At 47.2% G+C, this 23,000-nt stretch overlaps 1 protein-coding gene across 1 annotated transcript in view; it reads left to right on the forward strand.

The window, feature by feature from the left end:
- The window catches only part of COG3 (component of oligomeric golgi complex 3), a 131,447-nt gene that overhangs the window by 48,046 nt on the left and 60,401 nt on the right, over window positions 1-23,000 (forward strand). Inside the window, exons 10-14 of the mRNA XM_069758266.1 lie at window positions 137-263; window positions 1,034-1,125; window positions 3,119-3,258; window positions 3,640-3,800; window positions 12,917-13,025. Of these exons, the coding sequence (XP_069614367.1) occupies window positions 137-263; window positions 1,034-1,125; window positions 3,119-3,258; window positions 3,640-3,800; window positions 12,917-13,025 (629 nt within the window). The remainder of the gene's footprint in view (window positions 1-136; window positions 264-1,033; window positions 1,126-3,118; window positions 3,259-3,639; window positions 3,801-12,916; window positions 13,026-23,000) is intronic.

Below are 23,000 nucleotides of genomic sequence, written 5' to 3' on the forward strand. Positions count from 1 at the left end.
ATCTGAATGTGATCATTAGGATGGACACTTTGCATTAGCTTTTATATGTGACATCCAAAGTATTTAACATATTCTATTATTGCAGCTTTTGAAAATGTACCTGGGATGACCTTTTTTTTTTTATATTCTTTCAAAGGTATCAGCTACTTCTTGGTGAAATACATCAGTGCTATTTAGATCAGCGGGACAACTTGCTCAGTCCAAGTATCACCAGCACAATTACCGATCTAACCAGCCAGAACAACAGGGATCACTGTGCGTTGGTAAGATATGATTACTCAACCTACATTGTATACACTCGCCTCCTCTTTTGCCTTTTACACTTAACACCGTTTAAAAGAGTGAAAATAGATGACAGAGGAGGTCTGCTCATAAACAAAGTTTACCTGTCCTTTCAGGTGACTGGATTTATTAAGCTGTCGTGTATGTGAGCTATCACGTTATTTATGGTCATTATATGTTGTCTTGCATTTTCAACATTTTTTTTCCTCTGCGGGTTTGAGCTCTAATTTTCAGTTGTCTCTAAGCTAGTAGTTAACTTGCCATGATGTCCACCGTATACAGAGGCTTGAGGGATTCCTGCTCTCCTGTGCCTATGTGGGACATGCAGCAGACTGGATAACATTATACAGGATTACTGAGCTGCGCAGTTGTGAATCCAGCTCTGTGGTTCGGTAAAGCTGCAACATGATCTTCCTGTGTCTCTCTCCTCTTCTGTTCTCGATTAGACTTTAATAAGCAGATGTAATCTAATCCCTCAGTGAGCTGGCGGTCTGTTTTATTTTGACCAAAATGGATTTTATCTGAGTGAATAAGTTCACGAAGCAGAGTGCAAGAGAAGTGTCTCATAAGTGGAGAAAGAAACCGGTTTCCTTGCTAACAAAGCTTCTTATATTTGCTTGTACAGTTGATTTATGGAAAGCTTGTTGAAATGACTGTGACCATTTAATTGCTCAATTATTACTATTGACCGAGCGATCCATTTCCCTGCATTCTAGAATTACAGCCTAATTGTGCATTTCTATTCATGTAGGTGCGAAGTGGTTGTGCTTTTATGGTCCACGTATGTCAAGATGAACACCAGCTTTACAATGAATTCTTCACCAAACCAACTCCAAAATTGGAGTATGTGGTAAATTTGTAAATGTTATTCTGGGTTGTGTAGCTCACGCTTGTTTTTTTGTGTTTGTTCATAATTTTTCAGCAATTTATCACTCCTGACATCTTGCTCAAAAATATTCTGTGTCATTTAAAAACCTCTAATTACTGATCTATTTAATTTTTTTATTTAGAAAAAACGCTTTATGGCCTCTTTAACATAATGTTCTGTAATCTAAAAAGTGTAAAATGGCTGCAGTTTTTTTTAATGATAGACTGTACATTGGCTGTAGCCTTTTAGCAACCCCTGTCTCGAAAAGAGGGAAGTGAAATAAAAATTAATTGCTAAAAATGCTACATCTAAAATTCGCTCAATGGCGGTTTCATACACTCTCCTTTATAGAAATAAGCTGCTGATTTGGCTGCAGTTTTATATCCAAAGACACTAGTAGATTCAAGAGGAATGGGAAATACAAAAGAAGTCCTTCCTCGGTACATGTAAAACATACTAAAAACTAACATAAGAGAACAGACTAATTACAATAACAAGTATAACTTCAGTATAAAAGCAAGCTTTGGGCAATGCCAGGTGGCACGGGACCTGACAACCTATAATAATGGATTTCCTCAGGAGAGTTTGGATTGACGGAGTTCCCTTTGAGGGTGTCGGAATAGAACAAGGAGTCAAAGGGAGAAAGAAAGGGAAGGTGAGAGGGCAGGATGCACCACACATGGCCATTGTGGGTTTTGAGAAACTTGAGCAGAAAATTACTTATGAGATTAAACACAACCATATACGCTGAAATTTATTTTGTCAGTCTCTAAGGTTCTATGTAAGTTTGGGAACTGTGAAACACCCTCTGTAGAAATAAGAGGATGAACTTTAGCTATACTTTGAGAGACCACTTTTGAAATACTGAAAAATCGATATATCCTGGGGAAAGCAGCAAATTGTCAAATAAGGAACCCAAAGACAGGAACAGCGAAAGTGCGCCAAATACTTCACTCCATCCCACCCTGTAAGGGAGTGGACCATAACGGGGTTAGTAATGTCAACCAAGCTTTGATGTGAGCCAAAGGCCTTTATCTAAAGTCGGGTTCTGAGTTGACATGACAGTGCTAGTGGAGAAGATAAATTTGAGGGGCACCTAGGCCTTTTTTAGATTTGTGCCTAAAAAGAGTAGATCTTTATACTCTAGGGATTGAAGCTTGACAAACATTGACTTGTTTGAAAATAGTGAATGGGAATTGTGAACAGTAGGACCCTAAAAAAGTATAAGTTGGGTACAAAGTGGATCTGACATGGCTGCAGTATATAATATTTCCCCCTGTCCTCCAACATCCAGTGTAGATGTTGAAGAAGGGAAGGAGAGGTGCATGGAAAAGAGTAAAGGACGACTTCTTTTATCTTGTCCCATTACAAACATAATTAATATTTTATCCACTTTGCAAAATGTTATCGTCTTGAACCCTAGGCTGTTTGTCGTATAGTGGATTGCTTAGAAATTAAGGGAAAAAAAAACAAACTTGAACACTTGTTAGGAGGTAATTTCTTGGGTGCAAAAACACTATAGCTGGTCTCATATAATACTCATTTTAGTATTAGGCAGGGAAAAAAATTAGTGGTATGCAGCCATCCGGATGTTATAAGAAGCACACCTTTCTCATCAGGAATTTTATTTAATAATGTGTGCAGTCTTTATTGAGACATCTGGTGGCAGATTTTCCTAGAAGTGAAGCCTAATTAGTATGTTCACATGGCATACATGTTTGACAGTTCAGGGGGCCGATGTTATGGGTCATGTTTTAAGCTGTGATAGCATCACACATGTTCTAATATAAAGGTAGTGTTTGTCCAGGAACTGGTTCCTTTTACATGGGAATTTTTAAAATTTTTGCTTTTCCTGAGACTTTGCAGAACTCTTAACAGATACTTGCATCCTTCAGGATTCTAGACATCGCTAAAACTGGACACGTTTCTTCATCTTTTTGTGTTACTAGTTTTTTTTTCTTACTACAGTGAACTTTTGGAGAAGTTGTGTCTTTCGCTTTATGATGTGTTACGGCCGCTCATCATCCATGTCGTTCACTTAGAAACGCTCTCTGAACTTTGTGGAATATTAAAAATTGAGATGCTTGAAGATCATGTGCAAAATAATGGTAAGGCTTGCTCGTAGTTTTTGCTTTATTAATGGGAAGTCCTCGGCTTTATGACTTTAACGATTTTACTTACAATAGTTGTCCCAAAAACAACCCCTTTTTAAGGGTATTTATCCAGTCTGTATGTACATCATCTTTAGTTTATCATTTTATTTGCATAGCCCAAAATATCCACATTTTTGCCTGATGCAATATATTCATTTTGTACAAAAATTGCCCTCAAAGCAAATCCATTTATGTTAGCAGCCAATTAAGCAGCTGGACTTGGGGACATACAGGAGTGCACCAATCCTTAAACCCCAAGGTATCTTATACCGTCATTGTAGCGATTTTTATAATCTTTGTGTTTTTGTTTTTTTTTCTCTTATGTGCTGCATTTAGTTGACCAGCTTGGTGCCTTTGCTGCTGTCGTGAAGCAGATGCTAGAAGATGTACAGGAGAGGCTGGTCTACCGGACTCACATATACATTCAGACTGATATCTTGGGCTATAAGCCTGCTCCTGGTGATCTAGCGTATCCTGACAAACTGGAGATGATGGAGGTATGCCATGTCCCAAACACCTTATCAAGAATAGTACTACTAAAAATGACACACAGGAGAGCATGAGCATAAAAATATACCGTTGACAATATATAGTTGAAGAATCATAGCCATTAAGGCATTAATGTGTAAAAGGCTGATAGATTTCTTTAAAGCGCTTGTCTACTACTTGTACAACCTCTTCTGAATATCTTGTTTCTCCCCCAGCAAACTAAAATCATTTACTCCCCTCCGGTGTCGTTCCAGTGATGTGGTCACTGGCTCTTCTGGGGATCGCATGACATTGTCATTATGAGGGCCAGAACTTACACTGGAATGGCATTGGGCATGACTAAAAGTGTTATTTTGCTGGAGGAAAACATAGGGATTCCGAAGGGAGTGTCAGAGTAGTGGACAACCCCATTAAAGCTAGCGCAACTTGTGGCTGTGATACTTAATATTGTAATCTTGCTCTACTACATTGTGACTATTGATGTCACCAACCTTCCCTTTTAGGGCCTTCACCTTTTCGGGGCTAAGTTGGATCAGATAATTTCATATGCTACAGTGGGAAAGATCCTGTCGCTTCCCCAGCAAAAGCCCAAACTGTGTACCTCATATTTTTATTCTTTTTGTCTGTTTGCGGAGGTCTCGACTGTCAGAAAAAGGCCCCTTCACGGCAAGCGAGGAAAAGGCCTTCTTTCAAACTAGCGCCTTCCTGACGTTCCCACGGTCAACAACACAGGCTTTCTAGAATTAATAATTTCTCTTCTGGATTACTGGCCACCCCACTTGGAATTTATTCCAGGGTGGGTGGCCGTCTCCTTAGTCGTGAAGCTTGGCTTTCTGTGGTCGACGACTGCATCCTGACTAAGGTAATTTCTCTATCGCCTTTCATTGGGGGACACAGGAACCATGGGTGTATGCTGCTGCCACTAGGAGGCTGACACTATGCAAATAAAAAGTTAGCTCCTCCTCTGCAGTGTACACCCCACCGACAGGAAGTAGGATCTTCAGTTTAGCTTAGTGTCAGTAGGAGGTGGACACGGGTCTTTCATTAGACCCTTACCTACCTCAATGTGCGTCGTTTCCTTTCAGGTTTTTCCGGAGGGATACAGGGTGAACAGTCACACCTGTAGTCCCACTATGCGGACTATGAGTACGGCGTGTACTGCCACCCCGTATCCTCATAGATTCCTCTCCAGGACCAAGATCCTAGCACACAAGCGTGCTCAGAAGTCCGGTCCTGGCTCCGTCCCCCACCCACTCGCCCACCAGAGCCTGTCGGTCGGAGGAGACGAGGACGTCCATCAGCTCCGTGGACGTCTCATTCCTTCCAGGTTAGTACCGGCGGGGGATCTTTAGGTGAGTATTTTCCCGCCCCACCCTGTGGCTTCCCTGGATCCCAGAAATAAAAAAAATAAAAAATCCTATTTAGGGGGGTTTTCTGATGCGAATCGCATCTCTTTTCAGCCGCGCCACTTCCGTGGATGCGGCCTCCCTGTTCCGGCGCGGCTGCCTTTACGGACCACCGCGCCGCTTCTTGTCCAGGCACGCTATCTGCGTGGCCTTGCTCAGGGGGGGGACATTTCCGCCTCGGGTCCTGCAGGTTTCCTAGCCCCAGCTTCAGCGCGGTGGCTTCGGCCCTCAGTGGCTCCCCTGCTCCGGCCGCTGTTTGCGGCCGTTCATTTCTGTTCTGCGTGGTGGCTTTGCGTCGCATCGCTCTGGCCGCTGTATGCGGCCGTTCTTTTCAGCGCGGCGGCTTCCCAGCCGCCACATCGCTTCGGCCCTCTCTGGCTTCCCTGCTCCGGCCGCTGTATGCGGCCGTTCATTTCTATTCAGCGCGGCGGCTTTGCCGGCCGCCGCATCGCTTCGGGCCCCCTGCAGCTGCGTCCCTCTGGCCGCTTACAGTGCCGCTCATCCTCCCTCAGCGCGGCGGCTTGCCAGACCGCCACACCGCTTGGGACCCGCGGCTGCGCTACTCCCGCCGCTGTAGGCGGCCGCTCACCATCGCCTTCTGCGCCGCACGGTTCTCCGCTGCGGCCCTTCCATGCCGGTCACCGATCGCTAATTTAGGCCCCGGCTTCTGCCTGGGCCTACTTCCGGTGCCGGACTCCGCCCCCCTTCCTTGTTCGTCGGGCGGGCTTTTCTCCCGCCCGACAATTTCACTGAGAACCGCCTTTTCTCCTCCCACCGGCGCCATCTTGGGACTCCTGAACCACGAGTCCCCTCCTCCGGAACAAGAGAGTGAGATAGTACAGTGGTAAGGTGTGCAGGCTTGCAAACAGAGAGCTGTGAGTTCGAACCCCAGCAATGAAAGTTAATTTTAAGCAACGCAGATCGATCAAGATTACGGCAGCAGGCCTTACCACCCTCCTGCCTAAGGGTCTATTTCTCGCCGGAGGTCCATACCATCTAGCCGGACAGCTTCCTCCGGATTTCGTCTGCCGTAAGTAGCTCTGCACCGCAGACTGACACTCCGCTATGTCTGTCCTGCAGCAACCCGATTGTTCCCACCGCCCAGGATCCCCCAGCCGATCCGCCCCAGAGTGATACCTATCCCAGGCTGGGCCTCCTCTCTGTCTCAATCGGTGGCCAATTTAACAGGGGTGTCTCAAACCCTGGTTTCCGTGCTGGATCGGTTACCCCTGCAGACCCCCGCAGTAGCCACCGGGTCGCAGGAAGCTCCGTCCAAGCCTTCCAAGGCTAGCTGCAAAAGGTCCAGACAGGAACGCCGGTCTGAGTCCTCTTCTCGCTCCATCTCGCCACTCGGTCCTCCTCTGCGGTCGGCGTCCTCCCGATCCTCATCCGCTGAGTCAGGCGAGGCTTCTCTGATGCGCCTTCGGAGAATAATTTGGGGCCGGATTCGAACCAAATCGCTAACATGAGGGATATGGTTCAAAGCCTCATTGGAGCGACCAATCAGACCTGTGGCATCGAAGATTCCTCTACGAAACTCGCAGATCAGGCGGTTTCGTTTAGACGGTCTAAACTACCTCCCAAGGTATTTGCTCCTCATCCTGAATTCGAGGAGCTTCTGGCCAGAGAGAGCGAATTCGACCAGACGTTCTCAAAGAGACAAGCGTTTTGGAGTCTCATATCTCTTTCCTCCGGATCTCATTGCCCACCGGAATGAGAGGCGTTGGAGAACGACCTCTCCCCCTGTGGATCCGTCGGCCGCTAGACTTGCCGCCAACACAGTCCTTACACTGTCCGGTGGGCGGCTCTGAAAGATTCCATCGATAGGATCATGGAATCCTTCGTGAAGTCGGCCTTCGAAACTGCCGCATCATCCCAATGCCCGGCTTTGGCTTCCTCATGGGTTTCGAAGTCTGTATCTGAGGGGCTAAACAACTCCGTTGGGGCATTCAAGCTGGAGCTCCGTCAGGCCGGCTGGCGGAACTTGCCACCCAGATTACTCATGCCGGGGAATAATTTGTTCCAGGGACGTCGCGTCTTCTGCCGCACGGGCGCCCAGTAATGTCGTTGCCAGCTGTCGCACTGTTTGACTCAAGAGTCATCGAAGAAGTCCCTCACTAGCCTGCCTTTTCAAGGTTCACGTCCTTTCGGTTCCTGGACCAAATTATTAAGGACGCCACTGGTGGCACCAGTCCCCTTCTCCAGACCTCACCTACTTCCCCTTAGGCGGCTACTTTGGTCTTTTCGACCTTTCTCGTAGTTTGCGGCATCAGATTCTTCTTCGCAACTGCAGAGGCCACAGGCATGTTAAGAGAAGAAGGTTTTCTTCGGCTCACTCTTCCCTGGCGTGCCCGCTACTCCTAAGGTGGATTCTCCAGGTCCAGGACTGGAAGTTCCACCTAGGCATGACCCACGACTAGACCCCAGCCCGTTTCTCAGACTGGGCAACCGTCTCCTGTTCCTCAGGGACGTCTGGGTCTCCTCAGCAGAGGTCGCATGGGCCAGGGCACCTGTTCCCTCTAGACACAAAATCTTCTTTTCACGGTCCTGGGATTGTTTTCTTCAAATCCCAACCTACGAGAGACCCCGCTCTAGTCCCGGGTTTTCTATACTGCCATTGTTTCCCTCCTTAAATCCGGAGTAATCGTTCCCGTCCCAGAACAGGAACGGTTCACAGGCTTCACTTCGAATCTTTTTGTACTGACAGAGAACGACAAGGGTCGTCCTAGTCCGGATCTCAATTTGCTGAACAAGAAGTTTCGTCGGAGACACTTCAGGACGATATCCCCTCGTTCAGTAATCGCTTCCATGGAGGCTCAGGAATTTCGGTTTCAGACTCCCGAAAGTCTATCCATCTTTCCCGACATTCTAACTGTTGCGGGTGGCTCGTCAACAGGAAGAAGTTCCGTCTTGTTCAGCGCCTCGTATCTCCGGGCATGTTCTTCGACACTTGTCGGACCAGAGTCTTCCTTCCCGAAGACAAGATATCCCTCCTTTGTCAGGAAGTTCACTTGCTCCAGGGTTCTCGGCTCCCCTCCTTTCCGATGGGCCTTAAAGGCCCTAAGGAGGTTGGTTGCAACATCGGAAGCAATTTTCCCTTCGCCCGTTTCATTCAAGACTTCTTCAGCAGGCTATTCTATCACAGGGGACAGGTCTGTCTTCTCCCTGCATCGTCCGATCCGGTTTTCTTCCGGGTCAAATGGTTCCTCGACTGGTGGCCGAGGTCACTTCTCTTATCCCAGAGTAGATCCTTCTCAGCATATCCTTCCTTCCAGTTCCCTGGCAGGTGGTGACGACGGGCGCCAGCCCGCTCGGCGGAGGCGCGGGGCTTTGTCTCCTGTTCTTTCAGGGTTGTTGGTCGGCGCAGGAGTCCTCTTTGCCGATCAATGTTCTCGAGTTCCGGATCATCTTTCCGTCTTGCCTTCACTGGGTAAGGATTCTCAGCAGCCTGCCAATTCGAACCCAGACAGACAATGACACAGCAGTGGCATACGTCTACCACCAGGGGTGGACTCGGCGTTCTCTGGCCTCGGCCGAGATTCCAGGATCCTCCTTTGGACAGAGGCAACGGTCCTGGCGAGCTCCGCAGTGTATGTCCCCGGCGTGGACATTTAGGCCGCCGACTTCCTCGGCTTCGAGGGCCTCGCGGCAGGGGAATGGTACTTCAGGAGGTTTCTCGTCGGATTGCTCTTCGATGGGGGACTCCAGAGGTGGACCTCATGGCGTCCCGATTGAACAGGAGGTCCCTCGGGTCGGCCCAGGGTCCCGTGATCCTCTCACAGTGGTGTTGACATTTTGGCCATTCCTTGGTCGCAGTTCCTGCTCCCCTATCGGTTCCCACCCCTTCCCTTGCTTTCCAAGCTGTCGAAAAAGATCAAGGCGGGATGGGTGCCGGTCATTCTGATCGTCCCGGATTGACCCTGGAGGTCTTGGTTTGCAGACATCGTCTATCTTCTCGCGGACACCCCTGGTGCCTTCCAAACAGACCCGATCTGCTGTCTCAGGGTCCGATCTGCCACCCGAATTATCGGTCGCTCAGTTTAACGGCGTGGATGTGGACTCCACTGTTTTTAAGAGTGTACGGCCTTTCGGCCCGGATGAGTCACACTATAATCCAGGCTAGGAAGCCTTCGTCTTCTTCCAGGATCTACTATTGTACCTGGAAGGCTTACTTTCGCTGATGCGAGTCCAACCGCTTTTCACCTATGTCCCTTTTCCCTGCCTTCCATTTGGTTTTCCTTCAGGCAGGACTGGATTCGGGCTTCGCTCTCAGTTCTCAAAAGGGCCAGGTTCCTGCGCTCTTCTTCCCTTTAAGAAGACTTTATCTCCTCAGCCACAGGTTAAGACTTTCCTTCAAGGAGTAGTCCACGCTGTCCCTCCGTTCAGGGCCTCTGTGGATTCATGGGATTTAAAGGTTGTGTTGGTTGTTCTTAGGGGTTCCCCCCTTTGAGCCTCTCAGGGAGTTTTCCCTGTCAGTTCTATCTCGGAAGGTGGCTTTTCTCAGGTCCATCTCTTCGATCCGCCGCGTTTTTGAGTTGACGGCCATTTCCTGCCGTCCTCCTTTCTTGATTTTTCCACCAGGATAAGGTGGTCCCAGGCCTCCGCCTTCCTTCCTTTCTCAAGGTGGTTTTCATCTTTCCACCTCAACGAGGACTTCGTTCTACCTTCCTTTTGTCCAGCTCCGACTCATCCTCTGGAGCGATCGTTGAACAGGCTGGACCTCGTCAGGGCAGTGAGGATCTCCCTGGCTAGCACGGCCACTTTCCGAAAGATGGATTCTCTTTTCGCCATCCCTGATGGCGTGCGTAGAGGCCTGCCGGCTTCCAAGGCGACGATTGCTCGCTCGATCAGAATGGCAATTTTGGAAGCTTACCGGGTCAAGCACAGGGGGCCCCCTCCTGAGATGAAGGCTCACTCTACCCGGGCAGTTGGCGCTTCCAGTGCGGTACGTCACAGGGCTTTCGCCGACGGCTTTGCAAAGCGGCAACCTGGTCTTCCATCCACACGTTTCGCCGAACTACGGCGGACTCCAGCCTGGGCAGAAGGATCCTGCAGGCGGCAGTGGTGAGTCCTCTGGCCTGATGGAAGTCTGTTTTTTCCCACCCCAGGGACTGCTTTGGGACGTCCCATGGTTCCTGTGTCCCCCAATGAAAGGCGATAGAGAAAACAGGATTTTTGGTTGCTTACCGTAAAATCTGTTTCTCGGAGCCTTCATTGGGGGACACAGCACCCTCCCAAGTTGAACAGCTCTGTTTACTGTCTACGTTTGAGTTCTTTGAACACTCTGAGTGTTTGAAGCTGTTAATCTGTGAAGCGCCATGGATTTTGTTGGCGCTATATAAAGTTTATTATTATTATATTATCCTTCTCTTTTACACGTTGCTTCTCCTACTGCTTTCTCACTAACTGAAGATCCTACTTCCTGTCGGTGGGGTGTACACTGCAGAGGAGGAGCTAACTTTTTATTTGCATAGTGTCAGCCTCCTAGTGGCAGCAGCATACACCCATGGTTCCTGTGTCCCCCAATGAAGGCTCCGAGAAACAGATTTTACGGTAAGCAACCAAAAATCCTGTTTTCCTCCGGCTTCAAAAAAGGATTTTCTTCTCACTCGAAACTTTTTTTTCATGTCTTGACCAAATAAAAACTCCTTAGCTTCTGGGTTATTCAAGGCCCTTGCCTCCATGTGCCAAGAGGGCGTTATGTTTTCGTACTGTAACGTTTTTCAGGTTACTAGTCAAACTTATTTATAGTCCCGAAGAACGATGGATTTGTTCTTCCCATTATGGACCTCAATCGTCTGAACTGGCGTGTCCATCTACTCCACTTCAAGTTGGAATCTCTCCGCTCTGTGACATCTTCTATGGAACCCTGGGAGTTCCTTTGCTTGGTAGTCCTCCGTTTTGTGGTTCAGGACTCCAATTACCAGTTCCTTTTGGCCTAGTCCGTGTTCCCAGGCTCTTAAAAAAGCTTATGGCTGCAGTCATGGCTATACTCTGCGCCAGAGGGATTTATATCCATCTCTTATCTGGACAACATTCTTATCAAGTCACCATCTTACCAAGCCTGTTGCAAGAGTCTTCACACCTTGTCCTTTCTCAGCTCAATCATCAATGGATCAAAGTAGTCTCTGATACCACCCCAAAATCTAGTATTCCCAAGGAAAAAGTCTCTACCCTTCTTCTCGGGATTCAGTCTCTCAGGGGGCTATTTCCCTGCACTTTTTGGCTCTGCGTGAGCATGTTGGGCACAATGGTGGCAGCCGCGGAAGCAGTTCCATTTGCTCAGTTCCTCATCCGTCCTCTTCAGCTAACTCTTCTTTCTCATTTGAACAAGTTGATCGCATCCCTGGAAAGGCCCATTGTTCTCCCCCTTCAGATAATACAATCCCGGACTTGAAGTTCCTCTTCCCTCATCCGTCACAGGACATCTTTTCTTCTGGTCCGGTGAAAGATCATGATGACAGTTGCCAGTCTCCTGGGTTGGAGAGCTATCTTCCAGGAGCTCACAGTGCCACAGCGATGGCATACATCAACAACCAGGGCGGAACACTGTGTCAACCAGTCATGTCATAGGTATCCAGCATTCTGATTTGGGCCAACCCATTCATCACTGCTTTCTTCACAGTACATATCCCTAGGGTGGTCAACTGGGCCACTGATTTTCTCAAATGCGAGGATCTCTCTGTGGGCGAGTGGTCTCTAAATCTGACTGTCTTCTCCCAGATTTGTCACTGGTGGGGCACCTCCGACGTCAACTTGATGGCATGCAGAATAAACAGTAAGATTCCGCCGTGTGTGTCCAGGTCTCGCGATCACCTAGTGATGGGTTCGCACGCTCTGGTTTTATCTTGGGCTCAATTCATCAGTTCAGCTTCACTTAACTGTCCTTCCCCTTCTAATTCCCAAGCTTCTCAAGAAGATCAATATGAATGACGTTCCAGTCATCCTCATAGCTCCAACAAATTAAAGCTGCTACCTGAAATGCTGTATTATGCAAATATGGAATATATGAAAACGGAACTGCAATATTACTGGAGAACATAAGTAAAAATGTGAAGGTATTTAGCGCATAAATTGGCCAATTCATGGGAGCCCAATAGCCAACAATAAGGTGTACTGCGTTGTTGGTCTCATGACCAAACATGATACCTCTCCTGGGGTAAAAACCTACAATTATATTGGCAGGTAGGATCAAGCTCTATTTAAAATCACCATAGGCTGATGGGTGCAGTGCTCAGTCAGAAGGCATGTATTACAAATATCAAAAGACTGACCGTCCCTTCCAAACAGACAAATGTGAACAGGTGCAAGCTCAGAGACACTCTATATGTAACTAGCAAATGAAAGTGTTTCAGAGTGCTGCTTTAATGTGTTAGTTACACACTTGGAGTCGGGGCTTTCTTGGTGGTTTGCTTTCAGGCCAAATGCATTTAGGGCGTCCCATGGCTTTCTGTGTTCCCCAATGAAGGCTTCGAGAAAGATTTTACGTTCATTACCCAAAATCTTTTTTTTAGCAGCACGACCGCGTAATTTTGTGTTGAGCAGCCACAAGTCACCATTTGCATTACCTTAAATGTAGACATCTGAAGAGCCTGACAATGATTGTATTTGTATATGGTTGTATATTCAGAAAAGTGGTCCGTTCTGTCAATTCCAGTCACTTGTGATAAATGCTTCATTTCCATTTTTTGCATTTTAAAGTCGTCTTGTATACACAGCAAATTGCGCAGAGTCTAAAGGAGGAACAGAAGAGGCTGCAGTCACCGGACGCTTCGTTTTCTGATGTTCATCTACAGGATGCAGAAGCCAATAATCTCATCAAAAGCGGTACGTTTTCCACTGCCACTGAATGTTCATATGTTTCATAATGTCCGTCTTACTGAGACTATCGGGGTCCTGATAATTGAAGACTGGGCACTTACTAGAACACCAATAAAACAAGTGTTGAATGATTGTTCAGTTGGTGGTTATCTCCCCAAATCTATTAATGTCAAAGAGGAATTGCCTCCAGGTCACAAGTGGTCAGTTTTTGTGTTTCGTCTTTTATTTGTTACATCCCGGAAATGTGCGATTTTCTTTTATTCACTTTACCAAGTAGCCATGGCTCACTGGATTCTCTGGAGGCTTTTCTTTATACTGCTGTGCATTATTGCGCTAAAAGTAGTGTCCCCTTGGTTAATGCCATAAATCTTACACCTAATAAAATACCTATATATCTGGAACCGTATGGTGGATTTAAAACCCCCGAAAAAAACAGTACTCTAAGGCAGCGGGACTAAAAACCTATAGCTAAATTGTCCACTTTTGTCCCGCTTATTGGTCCTCTTTAGTATAAATATCTCGAAAGGCACATCCGCTTTTGCTTCTCGCCATGGTTTTCTTCATTTCCTTTATTTTTCGTACACAGGGAAAATTGAAATTGATTTATGTTGTTTTTAAGACCACTTGCCGGGAGCATGGATCCTTGTATTTATCTACTTGATGGCTTTCCCTTTGTGTTGTGATATTGATCACTTTATACCAGCATAGAAAATATTCATAGACAAGAGGAAAGCTTTTCACCAGTTTCAATATCCTGGGGAGGCTGAAAAACTCTTCACAAAAGCCATTTATCATTATCTACTAAACATACCATGGTTTGAGTCGTGTTTGATGCGGTGTTTCCATGGCAACGACATTTGGAAATGTTTCCTCGGAGTAGCTTAAGTGTAAATTGCTGTTTGTGTGATCAAGAAATTAATTGTGAAGCGAGCATGAGAATGGCTTCTGGCTGTACAAAGATCGTATGAGGCTCTTATGGTGGACAAGACGTAGCGTTGTGGTCAACATTATCCACACAATTTATTGTTTGTTAAAAAGACCTTTTTTTTTTTTTAAACAAGTGAGTATGAACCATAATAGAATATATAATAGCATAAAAGTTCACCTGTTGCCATATATGCAGCCATTTAAAAAAAAAAAAAAAAAAACGTTTTTAATGAAACTGACAGAATTGGACGCCCTTCCCTAATTGTTGGCTGTGCAGCCTTGTGCAACAATGACAACCTCCAAACATCTTCTGCAGCTATCTGTAAGCTTCTTGCATTGATCTGCGTGGTGTTGCAGTTTCCTTTTCCAAGTAGCAGACTCAGCGCTCTCAAAAGATTTTTATTTTGATTCAGCTTAGGACTCCTTTCCAACCAACCAGTTTTAAACAATACACACTTCAAAAAGTGCACAAGAATGGTAGAAAAGGAAAAAATAGATTCTTGGAGGACCCATTTTGTTGGACTCAAGCCAAGTTTTCTTAGGCTACTTTCACACTAGCGTTTTCTGCAATCCGTCACAATGCGTCGTTTTGCAGAAAAAACGCATCCTGCAAAAGTGCTTGCAGGATGCGTTTTTTCCCCATAGACTTGTATTGACGACGCATTTGCTTCTGCGGACCGTCGGGAGCAAAAAACGCTACATGTAACGTTTTTTGGTCCTGACGGACCGCTTTTTCCGACCGCGCATGCGCGGCCGGAACTCCGTCCCCACCTCCCCGCACCTTACAATGGGGCAGCGGATGCGCCGGAGAAATGCATCCGCTGCGTCCATTGTGCAATGCGCTAAACGCTAGCGTCGGAATCTCTCCCCGACGCATTGCGACGGGGAGATTCCGACGCTAGTGTGAAAGAAGCCTTAGGCTTGGGAGCACACATCACTTGAAAATGCTCTGATATTGTTTGTGGAACATGTCCAAGGTCTCCAATCCCAGGAACAGGAAAGTAGCCATGTAACATTATGGATCCTCCACCATGTTTCACTATAGGTAGCATGCATTTTTCATTCTAGGCATAATTTCCTCTTTTATAATCATAATGCCATTATACATTGCGTAAAAGTTCATTTGCTCTTCTTTAAGCCTCTTGTTAAAGGGATTGACTGGTTTTTAATTACAAGGCTTGGTTTTCTGTGCAATGAGACATTGGATCACAGATATGAATGTATAATTTTATTCAGCTTCCTCTGAACTACTTGTCCATATAGACAGCTTAGGAGGGTTGATCCTACTGAAGGATTCCCTTTAACAAAACATCTGTATGTGTACAAAAACTCACTGCTTATAGAGGTTGTCCAGTCTTAATGCAGACTTGTAGCTTATCTTCACTTTGCACTCTGCACATCATGTGACCGCAAATATGTGATCTGCATTTTTCCGGCCACATTTCCACTAAACTGTATCCAGCCTCTGACAGAACGTTTGTCTTGTCTAATCTAGTTGGCACATGATGCATGTATGCAAATCACATACTTGCAGTCATTCTTCCGGCATTGGCATTGGAGAATCCTCACTGCGTGTCGTGTGCCTTGTGAGGATGCAGAAACCGGCAGGTACAGAGTGAATGCAGACTTGTAGCTTAAGACCGGACAACCCCTTTAATCAGTGAGTTTTTGTACACATACAGCTGTTTTGTTAAAGGAAATTTATCGGTAGGATCAACTTTCCTAAGCCGTCTATGTGGACATGTAGGTTATAGGAAGCTGACTAAAGTGATACCTTGATATCTGTGATCCAATGTCATATCGCAGGGAAATCCACATTTTTCTTGTGTAAATGAGCTTGTCAGGTCTATGGGCTGGACTCTGATCTCCCTGAGAATCTGACTCCAGACATTTTTTTAAATGAAAACAGGTGTTACCAGTGTGAGACATGTAACTAACACAGTGCGGAAGAACTTCTTATGACACCGTTTAGGAGTGTTGATCCTACTGACAGTTTCCCTTTAAAGAGGACCTGTTAAACTGGCCAAATCATGGAATAGTCGCTGTAGAGCTGAATAAAGTTATACTATTCTTAATTTTTAATCTCTTACAGATGCATTTGTTTCTAAAGTTTAATTATTATTAGCTTTGAAAATATAGTTTCTAATTTTGCTAAGGGATCGCCAAAATAAAAACCAATTTATTGAGGCATAGATTACCACTGAGGAAGACACTCTGTGCCAATATGTGTGGAGTTCCACTCCCTCTATAGATTTTACATTGCGTGAATAAGGGCGCTTATTTGCTGGGTGATAATTTATATTAATGCTGTTCTTTGACTCTTTACTCTGTCGCCTCATTGGGGGACACTGGACCATGGTGCTGTCCACTAGGAGGCGACACTATGCATAATCTGAAAAAGATTAACTGTGGCTCCTCCTCTGCAGTATACACCCCTGGATGGCGTCAGCCTTCTCCAGTGTTTGCTTAGTGTCGCATAGGAGGCACACCTAAGATTTTTTTACTCCGTTTTTTTTTCCCCCCGACGGATTACACATGAGGAAAAGTGGGTCTCCTGTGAGACTCCCGGCATGGCTTCTTCCTCGGCCCCCTATTACGGGGTTCCCGATTGAAGTCGAGATGGCTATTCCCTATGTCGCTCCTTCCCCAGTCCCTCGAGTGCTGGTTCGAAGTCGAGACCCCCCTCTCCTTCCCCAATTCCTTTTGGTTTCTGGGTTGAGGTCGAGGTGAGGATAAAGCCCCCTGAAGGTCATAGCAGCACCCTCCCTAATCCCCCTCTGGGGGTATTAGGTTGAGACACCTCAGGTAGGGCCTGTACAGGCAGCACTCTGCAGCTCCCAGCAATGGGCCAGCACACTGCACCTGCATCCAGGGACCCCAGCCCAGCTGCGGGCTCCTGTCAGGGCCGGAGGGAGTGCAGGCAGGCATGGCTCCCTGTGCCCTGTCTCTCCGGCAGCACCAGCTCTATACTGCCTCAAGGGGACCCCTTTCAGGGCCCCCCTTCCGCTTATAGCCCCAACGCGATCCTGCCTTTAAATCCGGGGGAGTCCTGTTCAGATCCGACCCCCTCCTGGACTTCCGCGCTGGCTTGGAGCCTTTCTGGGCATCAGGCATCTAATTTAGCCCGCAGTTTCGGCCTAGCTGAAGCCGCCGCCTCCTCTGACTCGGGGACAGGACGACCCTGGCACATCCTTGTCTAGGTCAGGACGCAAGCGGACCCATAGGTCAAGTCCATCTGCGTCATCCCGTAGCACACGGTCATCCCCTTCTAGGGAGAGACACCGTAGTCCAGGTCATCTAGACCGTCCCCTTCCAGGGGCAGACAATGCAGATATCCGCAATCCCTGACCAGAGAAGGCCTCCGCCCCAGCTCACCCAGCAGGGGATGCTGATCCCAATCCCCCTAGCAATACAGCACTAGTTGAGGACTTAGGCTATGTGCACACATTCAGGATTTCTCGCAGAAAAATGAAATTTTCTGCAAGAAATCTGCATGCGTTTTTGCCACGTTTTTGATGCGTTTTTTTTCCGGACATTTCCCAATGCATTTTGTTGTGGGAAATCCGCAAAAAAACCACAAAATTAATGAACATGTTGCGTTTTTTACCGCGATGCGTTTTTTTATTCGGATTCCTATGACAGCACTACGAGAGAGGGGATCCGCCCTTCAGGAACAGGAAACCTACAGATACAAAAGGGCGGCACCTCTCCCCATGCATCGGTTGGTTTCCTGTTCCTGAAGGGACAGGATCCTACAGATGAATCTCGTAGGAAAGGATCCCAGGCCGGCCGGTCGATTCAGGTAGCGGGGGGGGTCTCCTACCTCGGCCGGTGCGGAAGCCCCTGGAAGACGTCACGGTGGTCCTGGCTGGACTGCACGTCAGTGACGTAGACAGCAGGGAGCAGAGTCCGGAGGATTCCTGATCTTCAGCGCCGGCGCCGGTAAGTATAGCGCTCCTTTGGTCCATGTGGTGGTGCAGCGCCGTGGTGAGGTAGCGGTGCCAGGAGGGGAACGCTATCCGGAGCGCTGCTGAGTGCTCTTCGGCGTCCTGCATCGCTCTCAGCGCTAGCTGGAGCGTTTCCGGGTGCAGTGACGTCGAGGGGGCGGAGTCAGCAGGCGCTTCCGGGTCACTGGGAAACTGCGCATGCGCAGTTCATCCAAGATGGCGGCGCCCATCGATCCTGAACGCCGGACTCCTCACACACTGCGCTGACCCCCCAGCTGTAGCCTCATCAGCAGGAACCAATGAGAGTGGCGCCAGGCAGCCTGCTGACCGGATCTGAGGGGGATTTAAGCAGGAGCTGGATTTAGAGCTCTGCCTTTGGTCACATCTACATCATGGAGAGTGATGGTGAGCGGCAGCTTCAGCTGTCGGAGGAGGTGCGACAAAAGCCCACGGAGAAGGAGCATGCCAGGAGTGACCAGTCCAGCCGTAAAAGCTCGTCCAAGCAGGGATCTAGAGCATCGACTGGCAAAGAACCCCCTCGTGTTCCAGTACCTTTTTTGGCGTACACTGGTAAGTGATCTACGTGAATGCTCACTCAGTGACGCGGGCCCCTTATACTTTGTCATTCTAGGGGAAGAAAAGTGCAAAGTCGAAACATAAGGAGTGTGCCCTGTGTGAAGTCCCGTTACCAGATTCTTATACTAAAAAATTATGCGCCTCCTGTATACAACAGACGGTGAGGTCTACAGGAGTGGAGGGGTTGAGTGACATCAGGCTAGATAGATGGTATCACCCTTATTGTCCTCCCCTAGGTAGCGGAAGAATCTGCTTCTACGGCTAATCTACGTGAGATGATCCGTACAGAAGTAAAGGAATCCCTGCGGTCTATGTCCCAGGCGGGAAGTTCAAAACAGAGAGCCTCGGTGATCTCTGATTCGTCAGAGGAAGATAAAGAGGAAGGTTCTTATGGCTCAAATCTCTCTTCCTCGTCATCAGAAGAGGAATCTGGCCGATTCTGTCTGCCTCTGGACCGGGTGGATAAATTAGTTAAGTCGGTCAGAGGTACGACGGGCCTAGAAGAACCTAAGACTCAGCTTTCCCGTCAGCAGCTAATGTTCAGTGGCTTGGAACACAAGAAGCGTAGATCCTTCCCGGTGAATGATAAAATTCAAGACCTGATTCTCCGAGAATGGAAGAAACCGGAGAAGAAAGGCTCATTACCACCAGCTTTAAAACGCAGGTATCCCTTTGAGGATACGACTGTGGATACCTGGGACAAGGCCCCTAAATTAGATGCCGCGGTGGCAAAGGCATCAAAGAGAGCCGCATTACCTTTCGAGGACATGGGATCCCTTAAAGACCCTCTTGACAGGAAGGCGGATACCTTCCTTAAAGGTACTTGGGAGATGGCAGCCGGATCCTTGAGACCGGCAGTGGCTTCGACTTGTACAGCCAGATCCCTAATGGTCTGGCTGGAACAGTTGGAATCCCAGCTTAAAGAAGACGCTTCCAGAAGTTCTATTCTAAGTGCGCTTCCGGTGATTCAAGATGCTGCGGCTTTCCTGTCGGACGCGTCGGTCGATTCGGTCAGAATGGCGGCCAGAGCAGCAGGACTCTCCAACGCGGCTTGTAGAGCCCTGTGGTTGAAGTGTTGGTCGGGTGACATTCAATCAAGGTCCAAATTATGCGCTATTCCATGCAAAGGGGAATATCTCTTTGGGCCAACCTTGGATGAGCTGCTTGAAAAGGCTGGAGATGACAAGAAAAAATTCCCTAGTTTGTCATCAGCCTCTTATCGGCGTCCATTCAACAGGAGGAGATTTGGTCGCGGAAGGAAGCGCGCATCCTCGCCCTCTAGAGAGAATTTTAGATGGGAGGATAGACGCAGGAGAGGTACGGGTTACATGTTCCGCCGTTCCTCAAAAGAACGTAAGAAACCGGACCAATGACTAGCAATCCCTGTGGGAGGGAGATTGTCAGCCTTCTCTTCCGCATGGACTAACATCTCAAATAGTGACTGGGTCCGAGGTATTATTTCAGAAGGCCTGAAATTGGAATTTATTCACTGGCCTCGGGATAAGTTTATGCTAACCCCCTTACGTTCCTCCACTATTGAACAGACGGCTTTAGAGGCAGAAGTTGTGAGTTTATGCCTTAAAAACGTGCTGATTGAGGTCCCAGAGTCAGAAAGAGGGAGTGGATTCTACTCTCCTCTATTTCTGATTCAAAAACCGGACAGGTCATTTAGGACTATTATTAACCTTAAATCCCTTAATGAATACCTGGTTAAGGCCACATTTAAAATGGAGTCAATCAGCTCTGCAATAAAAATGTTGTTCAAACACTGCTTCATGGTAGTTGTGGACTTAAAAGATGCGTATTATCATGTTCCTATCCATGAGAACTTTCAGAGGTTTCTACGTGTGGCAGTGTCTATGGGGGGTATTGTTCGACATTTTCAATTTAGAGCCCTTCCCTTCGGCCTCTCAACGTCTCCCCGAGTATTCACTAAAGTTGTTGCGGAGGTCATGGCGCACTTACGTGAATTTGATATCCTCATAATCCCTTATCTGGATGATTTCCTGATGGTTGGAAACTCAGCAGACCATTGCCTTGCTCAGGTAAAAACAGCTATGTCTAAACTAGAGCATCTGGGCTGGATTATAAACTATGAAAAATCCCGATTACAACCCCTAAAAACCCAGAGATTTCTAGGGCTGCTGTTAGATTCCGAGTCCCAACAATGCTGTCTTCCACCTGATAAACTGCTCCATATCCAACAACAGGTATTAAAAGCAATTAATAAACCAACCATGACTCTTAGACAGGCTATGTCTTTGTTAGGTTCCCTAACTTCCTGTATTCCTGCCGTCCGTTGGGCACAGTTCCACTCCAGACCTTTACAGTTTGACGTACTGAATTATGATAGAGTCTTACAGGGTTCCTTGCAGGGTCAGATGACATTGAGTCCAGAGGTTCTGACATCTCTTAGATGGTGGCTGAAGGAAGACAATCTGTCAGCAGGAGTTCCCTGGGTGACTCAAGTGACTCGGGTAATTACGACGGACGCCAGCCCCACGGGGTGGGGGGCACACATGGGTGACGTAGTAGTCCAGGGTTTATGGGATCCCCAAACATCAGCCTCTTCCAATCAGAGGGAGTTAATGGCAATTGAATTCTCAATTAAAGAACTCCTTGTATATCTACAGGGTCACCATGTCAAAATCCTCTCCGACAACCAGGTGGCAGTGGCCTATGTGAATCACCAGGGTGGAACACGCTCCAAGTCCCTGATGGAAGTAGCGGATCGCCTGCTCCAGACAGCAGAAAACCATTTTCTATCTTTATCCGCAGTTCACATAAGAGGGAGAGACAATATAAGAGCAGACTTTCTAAGTCGAAGCACCTTAAAACAAGGAGAATGGTCTCTGAACACAAAAATCTTCAACCGGATTGTCCGCATGTGGGGTCATCCAGAAGTGGACTTATTTGCCACCAAGCACAACAGAAAGACGATAAATTTCTGTTCCTTAAATCCCAGGGAATATCCACTGGCAGTGGATGCCTTCCTGATCAGATGGGATTTCCGATTGGCATATGCGTTCCCCCCGCTCAATCTATTGCCGCTGGTGGTCAGGAAGATAAGGGAGGATCAAGCGAGAGTCATACTGATCGCTCCGTTCTGGCCCAGAAGAGCTTGGTTTTCCTGGCTCAGGACCATGTCCGTGGAAGACCCCTGGGTATTGCCGGACATTCCGGACTTACTTCATCAAGGTCCGATCAACCATCCACAAGTGAAGGGTCTCCATTTGACGGCATGGTTTTTGAGAGGTCATTGTTGAAAAACAGAGGTTTTTCTCCAAATCTAATTGATACCCTTATGAAGAGTAGGAAAAACATAACAACTAAGATCTACTCTAGAACTTGGAGGAAGTTTCTGGCCTCTTCAAATTTTAATATTGAAGAGGGTATACCAATCAACCAGATTCTAGAATTCCTGCAGAGGGGGCTAGAGCTAAATCTATCCACAAGTACTCTAAAAGTACAAGTCTCAGCCCTGGGGGCTCTATTTTCTTGTAACATTGCGGGTAACTACTGGGTATCAAGGTTTATCAAAGCAGCTAGTAGATCCAGACCTATACACAGGAATAGGTCAATGCCTTGGGATCTCAATCTAGTCCTTTCAGCCTTGACTAAGGAACCATTTGAGCCCTTACATTCAGCCTCACTTAAATTACTATCCCTCAAAACAGCGTTTTTGGTGGCAATTACATCTGCTCGTAGGGTAGGAGACATACAGGCTCTTTCTAGGCTGTCCCCTTATACAGAATTTCTACAGGACAGAGTAGTCCTCAGACCAGATCCAGCTTATTTACCAAAAGTGGCCTCAGATTTTCACAGATCTCAGGAGATAGTGTTACCGTCATTTCTCCCTAATCCTTCTAATTCCAAAGAGGAGTTACTCCATACATTAGATGTTAGGAGATGTCTACAGTATTAGAATATATATCAGTCACTGATGCTTGGAAGAGAGAGGATGCGTTGTTTCTATCCTTCCAAGGTCCCAGGAAAGGTCTTAGAGTTTCAAAGTACACGCTAGCGAAGTGGATTAGGGAGGCTATCTCTCTGGCTTATACTGCAGGTGGAGGCCCAGCTCCGCAGAATCTGAGGGCACATTCCACCCGGGCCATGGCTACATCCTGGGCTGAAAGATCTGGAGTTTCGATCGACCAGATATGTAAGGCAGCTACGTGGTCATCCCCTTCCACCTTTTTCAAGCACTATAGGTTGGACTTGGGGTTCTCTTCTGATCTCACCTTCGGGTTAAGGTTGCTACAGGCTATAGTCCCTCCCTAAGGTAGTTTACATCTCTGTAATTCTCTCGTAGTGCTGTCATGGGAATCCGAATAAAGCATTAAGCTACTTACTGGTAGCGGCATTTTTCGGAGGCCCATGACAGCACCCTTAGTTCCCTCCCTATTCACGTGGGGGTTGCACTTCCTATAATGTATATAATGAGATAGATAGATCTCACGTGTGGTATATAGTTCAATATGATGGATTATTTTTGTACATAAACTGTATATAATGTATATTTGTGTGCTAC

This window comes from Ranitomeya imitator, chromosome 3, assembly GCF_032444005.1.
Source record: "Ranitomeya imitator isolate aRanImi1 chromosome 3, aRanImi1.pri, whole genome shotgun sequence".
Lineage (NCBI taxonomy): Eukaryota > Metazoa > Chordata > Amphibia > Anura > Dendrobatidae > Ranitomeya > Ranitomeya imitator.